The sequence below is a fragment of the Manis pentadactyla genome, chromosome 3, assembly GCF_030020395.1.
Source record: "Manis pentadactyla isolate mManPen7 chromosome 3, mManPen7.hap1, whole genome shotgun sequence".
Lineage (NCBI taxonomy): Eukaryota > Metazoa > Chordata > Mammalia > Pholidota > Manidae > Manis > Manis pentadactyla.
Genome location: NC_080021.1, coordinates 221,091,826 through 221,100,028, shown reverse-complemented (window position 1 = coordinate 221,100,028; position 8,203 = coordinate 221,091,826). Strand labels below are relative to the sequence as shown.

The window sequence follows — 8,203 nt, the reverse complement described above, 5'->3', positions numbered from 1 at the left end:
CTCAGCTTGCCCGCAGGCTTGCTCCCTTCCCTGCATGTCCTGTGCCTGGAAAGGTATGCAGGGCACGTCTCCAAAGAGGCCTCTCATCCCAGCCCTGGAGGCTGCACCCCCCGCCCCCACCCGAAGCCTCTTCGGCTGCTGTGCAACCAGAATAGCAAAGGTGTCCACCTCAGAGACCCGCTGCTGGGCAGGCCCAAGGCAGTAGAAAAAAGGCTCTCCACCCCCCGTAGACGGGGCTCTAAGAGAGACCCAGGGCAGGGGTGGTGGTGCTGGTGAGCGGGGCATGGAAGGGAGGTGGGTCAGCAGGCCAAAGGAAAGGCACTCACCACCCTGTGCCCGGAAACAGCACACAGTGGAGTTGCGGGTGGTTTTATTAAACACGTGCCTGCTTTGAGAGGTTGTGTGCAGGGTGTTCACTCCGCCTGCTCCCTCCTCCGGGGCAGACACCAGATGCTCGGGCCGCCACAGGCTTGGTCAGCCTCTCCCTCAGGCAAGGCCGCAGTCCTGCTACCCAGCTGAGCTCCAGTTGCAGAGGACCAGCCGCGGCTCCTCACCCCTGCCTGGGATCCACGAGACACGCCCCTGCGGGTCTTCTGGTCCTGGCTGGGGAGCACCTCTCAGCCTCCGAGCCACTGCTAGTGTCTGGCTGCCTTGACCCACTCGCGGATGAGGGTGGCCTCGAGCTTGCGTGCCTCCAGTACAGACACAGGGTCTTGTGGGTGGGAAGCTCTGAGGGGGCATCAGATGGGGGCATTCAGCTGGGCAGACCTGAGCCTCACACTTTCCCAGCCCAGGTCCAGCTGCTAGCTCAGGCCAGATGCAGTGCCCCCTGTCCCCCAACACCTCCCACCAGGCAGGGCAGCACCTGAGGTCCAAGTGGTGGGCTCCACCCTGGATGGTGATGGCGAGGACAGATGCGCTCACGTCACTCCGGATCTGTGTCAGTCAGGGACACACCGTCAGGTGTGCGGTGTGCCCCGGGCCACCTCGGCCCCCGTCCTCCCAGCCTGATGCAGCTAAAGTAGCAACTTGAGGTGGCTGCATAGCCTCGAACAGTCCCATTAGATGGGAAGGCGAAGATTCATGAGCCTGATGTGAGTTCACAGTTACAAGTCAGGAAAAGAACCAAAAAGGGAGGGGGAAATAACGAAGAAGGGAGCAAAAGTGAAGGGGGACAGAACCAAGGGGTGGGGAGCAGCAGGGCAAGGCTTCTGCTGTAAAGTCTAGCTGACCCCAAGGAGAGCCCTGCCCGGGACTGCTGCTGAAACCTAGGCTGGCCCCAGCTGACGTCAGAGCCAAAGCACAGAGGCCAGTCGCCCAGACCGGTACTCACCCCGCCCCCGGCCCAGGGGTCCAGGACGCCGTTGGAGAAGATGATGTTGCTCACAGCTCTGAGGTCTGAAAGGCACACAGCGAGCAGTGGTGGGACGGCCCACGCCACATGAGGGTGTGGGCCGGATCCCAGCTCTGCTCCGGGCTGTGCTCAGTGCACAGGAATGGGGCCCTCTCATCTCCAGCCTCACCGCCTCCCCCAAAGGTGGTCTGCAGCCAGTCCCTCCGGGGCCACACTCCCCAAGTGTCCAGGCAGTACTGCTGGCGGAGGGCCTCAGTGAAGGGCAGGTGGGGAAAGATGTCTGTCACATTGTTGCTGGAAAAGGTCAGGTTGATCTCAGTGCAAGCCTGTGGGACGTCCCACACCATGGTCAGGAAAGCGTAGGGGGCGTCTCACCCCGACCCTATCTCTGGCAGCCCCAGGCACCCCGACCTCCATGCCTGGCAGTCTTGGCCCCACAACCCACACATCTGACAGTCCAGCCCCCTCCAACCCATCCCTGGCAGTCAGGGGTCCCCCACCTCCACCCCATTCCTGGCAGCCCCAGAACCCCCAGTCTTCATACCTGGTAGTCCCAGGCCTTGGCATCAGGGCCTGAGCCACAGCCCGTGGGGTCCGCACAGGCCTGGTACTGCAGGTAGATGTCATAGCAGGGCTCTGTGCCTGAGGAGTTGTACACCAGCCCTGGGAGAGAGGGGTGCTTGGGTCAGGGGCCGTGGTGCCCACCCTGTCCCCTTACAGGGGTCGAGCAGGCATTAAAAGGGCTCAAGGAGCAGTGGATCCTTGGGGTCTGTGCCTTCATCTCCTGGCCTGTCTCCTGCCCTATGTCCCACCTCCCAGCACTGGACAGCCGGCCTGGACCCCCTAGGCTGGGCAGGGATGGAGATGACCCCTTTGTCCCCAGGAACCGTGTGGAAGCCTCTGTGCTACCTGCCCCTTGCCAACACGGGCCCCTGCTAGGTGCCTGGCCTAGGACTGGGGGGCAGACATACCCACGAGTGCTCGGAGCCCCTTGATCCTCTGGTCATTGCTCAGCAGTCGGTCGCAGCCAACCTGGGGGTGCAGGCAGGGCGCCTCAGCAAAAGACCCCTGCTCTCGCCCGTAGCCCCACCCCACTCACCCTTCCCTCGTCCCAGGCCTCTGAACGGCAGGAGTTTGGAGCAGGTGCCTTGCCTTGACGGGGTTGGCAGGAAGGCGCCCTAAGAAGTCGGTGGGGTACGGGTAGTCCATCATGGCCAGCATGGTGAAGGCGTTCCGGGCAAACCCAAAGAGCTGCCTCAGGTCCTTCTGGCCAGAGAGTAGCTGGCAGGTGCCAAACTCCTGGCTGACTGTGTCATAGGCTGCCGGGAGGGCACAGGATAGGGCCTTTGGAGGCTGCTGGTATGTGGGGGGTGGAGACTTGACCAGTCGGCAGGTGGGGGGATGAGGCCTCCTCACCTCCCTGTAGGAACAAGTCCTTGATCTGCCGGAACGCATCCCGCGCGGCCTGGGCACACTTGGGGCTTTGGCCCTCAAAGTCCTGGAAAAAGGGGCAGCTATGGCTGCTGTGGCCACACTGCCCACCCGGCCAGCCTGCCCAGTCCCACTCACCGCTGACACATCCCGGAAGAACTGGTGGGAGTCGCCAAGGCCTGCCACAGCTACAACGGGCGCACTGGCTGCCAGAGCCCCTGCCACGAGGTGGGGGTACTTCATCCTCATGTAGGCGCTGAGCATCCCCCCATAGCTGGGTGGGGACACAGGGTTAGGGCTGTGGCCTGCCTGCCCCAGGGCAACAGGGCAGCAGCCTCCCTGCAGCTCCCCACCCAGCTCCCCCCACAGCATCCCCCAAAGCCTCCCTCCAGCACCCCACCCCCCCGTCTCCCCTGCAGCCTCCCTCCAGCCATCCCTGGGCCCCACTTCCTCTTCTCCTCCTCAGAGACCTGGGTGTCCCAGGGAGGACTTGAAATGCGTAAGACCCAGAGAAACGCTGGGCCTGGGACTAGGTGCACTTGCTTCTGGGACAGGAAGGCAGGGACTCACCTCCCACCAAAGGCGATGGCGGGGGCATCCTGGGCCCCCAGATCCCGCCGCAGCGCCTGGAGCAGCCTGGCGAAGTCCGCCAGGGCCTGCTCCACGGTCAGCAGCTCCGTGTACCCGCGCCGCGTGGACCACGCGCCGAACGGGAGCGACCTTCCGTAGTAGCGCTGCGGGCAGGAAAGGCACACACTGAACCCACGCCCCGGCCGCCCCCGGCCGCCCCCGCCCGGTACCCACGTGCTCCGCAAAGATGACCAGGGCCGCCTGCTGCGCCGCCAGCTCCGGGATGAAGCCCGAGTTGTTGGCGAAGACCCACACGTCCCCCTCGTTGCCCGTGTAGAAGAATATGGGCCCCTCGCCCCTTTTCCAGAACTTCTCTGTCGGGTGGAGGCAGGAGGCGTGGGTGAGGCGTGGGCGCGCCTCCCCAGGCCCCGGGGTCCCCAGGGCGACCTCACCTGACACCAGGAACCGCTGGCGGAAGGTCTTGTTGCCGAACCGCTCGAAGTTGAAATGGTCCAGGGGCTGCTCAAAGAAGCCCTCCCGGAAGTCGGGCTCCACGACCCTGTGGGCTGGAGGGGGCGCTGCCCAGTGCCTGGGGGCACGCGGGGGCCGGGGCAGGGCCGTGGGTCCCCACTCACCCCCGGCCTCCAGGCCGCGCGGCCCCAGCACCAGCAGCAGGCCCAGCGCCCAGGGCAGCGCGGGCGGCAGAGGGATCATGTCTGCTCGGCCGGCTGGCACGGGTCACATGACGGCCCGGCTCGCTCACGTGACCGCCTGGGCGCGGCTGTGAGCCGGGCGGCCCTTCGTCCCTTCCCGGTCCTCAGGGTCCCGGGTACCGACTGTGCCACCGCGGAGACGGTCGCCGTGGGCACACCTGCAGCAGGCGGGGCTGGCGCTGGGGCGGCGGGCGTGAGTCCAGCCATCTGTCCGCCGAGGGCCCGGGAGCCCAGCCCACAGCGAGCCCCCCGCCCCGCCCCCGGCCCGGGGGGCCGCTGCCGGAGGGGCTCCATCTGCACACGCACACGCGCGCGTCGCGAGGGCTGGAGCGTGGGGGCAGGGCAGCCCTCGAGGGTAGGTGTGGGGAGGCAGCCTGCTGAGCCGTCAGGGGAGGAAGGGGGCTTTGGAAGATGCGGGACGCGGAGGTGAGGGTCCCACGCAGAGAGACAGTGGCCCTGGGGAGGGAGCTCCGGCTGTCCAAGGACAGCACGGGCCTTGTGTCTGGGGCAGCAGGCGGTGGGGGGGCCTCAGCCCGGGGGGTTTGGGAGCCGGGGAGGGAGGGGGCGCTGGGCCTCTGCCGGGAGCCGGGGCTCTCCCTGTCCCGCCAGTCCAGTCCCTTCACGGGCTCCTCCACAAGGCAGGGCGCCGGGGAGCCGGTGCCCAGAGGACATTGCTGGGCTGGGCATGGGCCTCACCAGCAGGGCAGGGCAGCCCGTTCAGCCATGGGTGGGGCCACGTCCACCACGTCTTGCTGGGCACCTGGGCACTGAGCCAGCCCCAGCCCAGGCTGGAGGGAACAGGGCCACCTGTCCCAACCCCGGAGGCTCCCCAACCGGTGTGCACCTCACTCTCCAGGCCAGTGGGGCTGGGTGGGCTGACTGCCCACTTGGGTCGGCCCTTTGGCCGCCTCTCATCCTGTCCTGGGACTGTCACTGGTAACCAGCATGGGGACGATGACTGTTCGTTGCATCATATTACCCCGTGGTGTGTGGTTGTGTCACTGAGTGCCACACCACGGTCACCCCCAGTCCCTGTCCCTGTGTCCCTCGTCCCCATCTGTGTCCCCACTCCCACATCCTTCTGTTCTCCCTGTGCCTGTGTCCCATGTCCCCATCCCAGTGTCCCTATATCCCCATGTCCCTGTGTCACCATGTACCCCTGCCCATGCCCCCATCCCCATGTCCCCATCTTCAGGTCCCTGCATCCCCATCCATGTCCCCACCCCCATGTCCTTGTGTTCTCCCTGTGCCTGTGTCCCCACCCCTATATCCCCGTGTATCCCTGCCCACGCCCACCCCTGCCCATGTCCCCGCCCCCATGTCCCCATCTTCAGGTCCCTGTGTCCCTGCACCCACATCCAGGGCTGCCTGTCCTGTGTTGAGCAGAGCGCTGCCCTGGTGGCCAGGACAGGGCAAAGGACTTGCAGTGCTCACCCCACAATGGCAGCCCCTCCTCTCCCAGTGTCAGCGCCTGACCCCGAACCCCCTACCACAGATCCAGCCTGTCCCCCCCACACCCCCCAGGCACACCTCCACGCCCAGGGGGCCACCCGGAAGGCCCAGAGAGGTGCATTCTCACTCCCTCTGAGGCTGTTCTACCACACCTGGTGGCCCTGACCTGCGGGTAGGTCTGGGGGCCCAGAAGCTCCCCCACCCCACAACTGCCTGGGACCCTGCCTCGGTGAGCTAGGCCTGGTCCCCCACCTCCTACTCTGCCTGATACAGACCTCAAAGCTGCCAGCCACAGGGGGGATTACGGGGGAGGGGCCTCCAAGTAGGCCTCAGTGCTCCCAGCTCTGACCCGGGCTGCACCTGCAGTTAAGGCTGCGCGCGCGCGCGCGCATGTGTGTGTGTGTGTGTGTGTGAAATCACACCCTTTTAACCATTTTAAAATTCACTGGCTTTAAATACATTCACAATGTCGTGCAACCATGTCATTGTCTATTTCCAAACTAGTTCATCGTCCCAAACAAACGCTTCCGCCACTAAACCACAGCTCCCCCTGCCCCTCCCAGAGCCCCTGGTCACCCAAGTCCACTTTCTGTTCCTGAGTTTGCCTATTCTCCATGTAAGCAGAATCTAAGCGGAATCCTACAGAATTTGTCTCCTCATGTCTGGTTTATTTCACTTGGCATAATCTCCACGTCTATCCATGCTGTAGCCAGTGTCAGGATCCCCTCCCTTTTAAAGGTTGATAATATTCCACTGGGTACAGACCTCATTTTGTTTATCTGCCCATCCATCAGCAGCCACTGGGGCTGCTCCCACCTTCTGGCTACTGAATAGTGCAGCTGCGAACATGTGTACAGTTACCCCTTTGAGGCCCTGCTTTCAACTATTTAGTGTATATGCCCAGAAGGGGCACTGCTGCTCTCCCGGTGACCGGCCACGCACGGCTAAGCAAGAGGATCTGTGTCACCTCCGATGTGCCACGAGGCCCAGAGGACGTCCCAAGGGTGCCACCAAAACACCCAGACAGGCAGCGTTCATTACAAAAGGACACCCTGAGACCTCAGAAAAGTCATCTAGGTGAATTCGATAGGCCCAAAGGGGATCAAACCTTTTCCAAGCCCTTGGCAGTTTCCCCCAAACACCCAGCCTGAACGATTCCCATTCTGGGAAGTACAAGTGGTGGCAGATGGACAACTGCCAGGACCAAGCGCTCGTAGCTCTCCTCCTCAGAGAGGCAACGTCGGAGAGACCGGGGGCCTCCCACCCCGCAGAGCTCCTCTGTCTCTGCAGATACACAGGACACTTAAGAAGCAGCCCGACAGCATCACATGCCCACCCAAGTCCAGCCAGGTGGTCCAAGACGCTCTCTGTTCCCTTGAACCTCCATTTCCTACCAGCGCGTGGGCGTTTATGCATCCAGGGTCTGCTGCAGGCCAAGGCCAGGCTGCTCCTGCCCAGTCCCGCCTTCACGACCCACCCATGCCCCGGCGAGGCGGTCACACACGTGCAGCAGGTACCTTTCCACGGGTCAGCCACGCTGATGTAGGACAGGAGTCCGCAGAGCATCAGAAACGCCACGACAAGGAGAATCACGTTCTGCTGCAATCTCGACAGTTGCTTCCACTTCTAAGGGAGAGACAGAGATGACGTATCGCACTGCCCTGCAAGTGGCGGTGGAAATCTCTTGGACTGCTCCGTGCTGGGCCAGGACAGCGACTGATCGCCAGGTCCGTGCTGAGTTCTGCTTCAGAACCGGGGGCTGTTCTGTGCCAGCAGGGTGGGGACACTCCAGAGGGCCCAGCGCATCGGGACATAAGGCGAGACAAAAGCCGAGGAGAGACCGCTCTACTGCGCGGGCAGTGGAGGGACGCCCGCCCCTCGCGTGTCCTGCTCAGGCACCCAGCCGGCCTGGCACCTGCACAGCCAAGACCAGCAGGAGCCCGCCAGGGGTCAAGCAGGCTGGGCACCTGACCAGCTGCCCCGACAGAGAAGGTCAGTGTGCTCAGGGAACCTTGGGGGTGTCAGCGAAAGGGCCTAGGTAGCACCAGGACTGGTCTACTCAATCCCCCCTTCCTTAGGCCGAATGACAGACGGTCAGTCTCAGGAAGTTAACTCATGACAGAAGATTTTCCCCCCTTCAAGGATTTGTGATTAAATTTAGTAGGCTGTGCCCTGAAGGTGTGTGTGCGCGAGGCAGCTGTGTTCTTCCTAAAAGGCTGAACCGGTTGACGGGAATGGGATGATGGGTGCCCAGTAGCATTAAGATTGGGAGGGACTTTCAGTTAATCGAGCCACAGGCATCCTCAGTCATGAAATGATGGTCATTTCTTGTAATGCGCCTTGATGCCAGGAAGTAGATTCGTGGCCAGGCTGAAAACACATCTCAGAACCTGGTTGGGTCTGTTAGGAGAATTAGGTGCTTCCTCTGCTCTCCACTCCGCCTTCTTAATCATATTCATGTGTTATTTCCTCTGCACTGTTTTCGTGGGCTTAAGAAGATGCATTTAGTAGAGCAAACATTTCCCCCTGGCTCGCAAAGAAGAACCCAAGGACGGTGGGATTTTCCGTGACAGCCCCTGTCACTGGATTCACACGCGCCTGTCGGGCTCTTTACGCCGCGGAGGGAGACTGGTGGTTTCTGCTGGGCTCCGCGCCAAGTCCTCGACCACATTTTCTCTGTGTC

At 63.0% G+C, this 8,203-nt stretch overlaps 1 protein-coding gene across 2 annotated transcripts; it reads right to left on the bottom strand.

The window, feature by feature from the left end:
• Positions 1-353: 353 nt before the first annotated feature.
• On the bottom strand, positions 354-4,107 carry DPP7 (dipeptidyl peptidase 7). Of its 2 annotated transcripts, XM_036900831.2 has the most exons (12): positions 3,808-4,106; positions 3,590-3,729; positions 3,356-3,519; positions 2,924-3,059; positions 2,771-2,852; positions 2,507-2,673; positions 2,326-2,386; positions 1,899-2,017; positions 1,524-1,680; positions 1,334-1,398; positions 866-936; positions 354-729 (listed from the first exon to the last, which is right to left on the bottom strand). In XM_036900831.2, the coding sequence occupies exons 1-12, from the start codon at positions 4,067-4,069 to the stop codon at positions 636-638; spliced, it is 1,518 nt and encodes a 505-aa protein (XP_036756726.1). In that variant the 5' UTR covers positions 4,070-4,106; the 3' UTR covers positions 354-635. The 2 variants fall into 2 exon arrangements, with proteins under 2 accessions (XP_036756726.1, XP_036756727.1); XM_036900832.2 differs by lacking the exons at positions 2,771-2,852; positions 3,590-3,729 and having other exon boundaries at positions 3,808-4,107.
• Between the last annotated feature and the right edge of the window lie 4,096 nt (positions 4,108-8,203).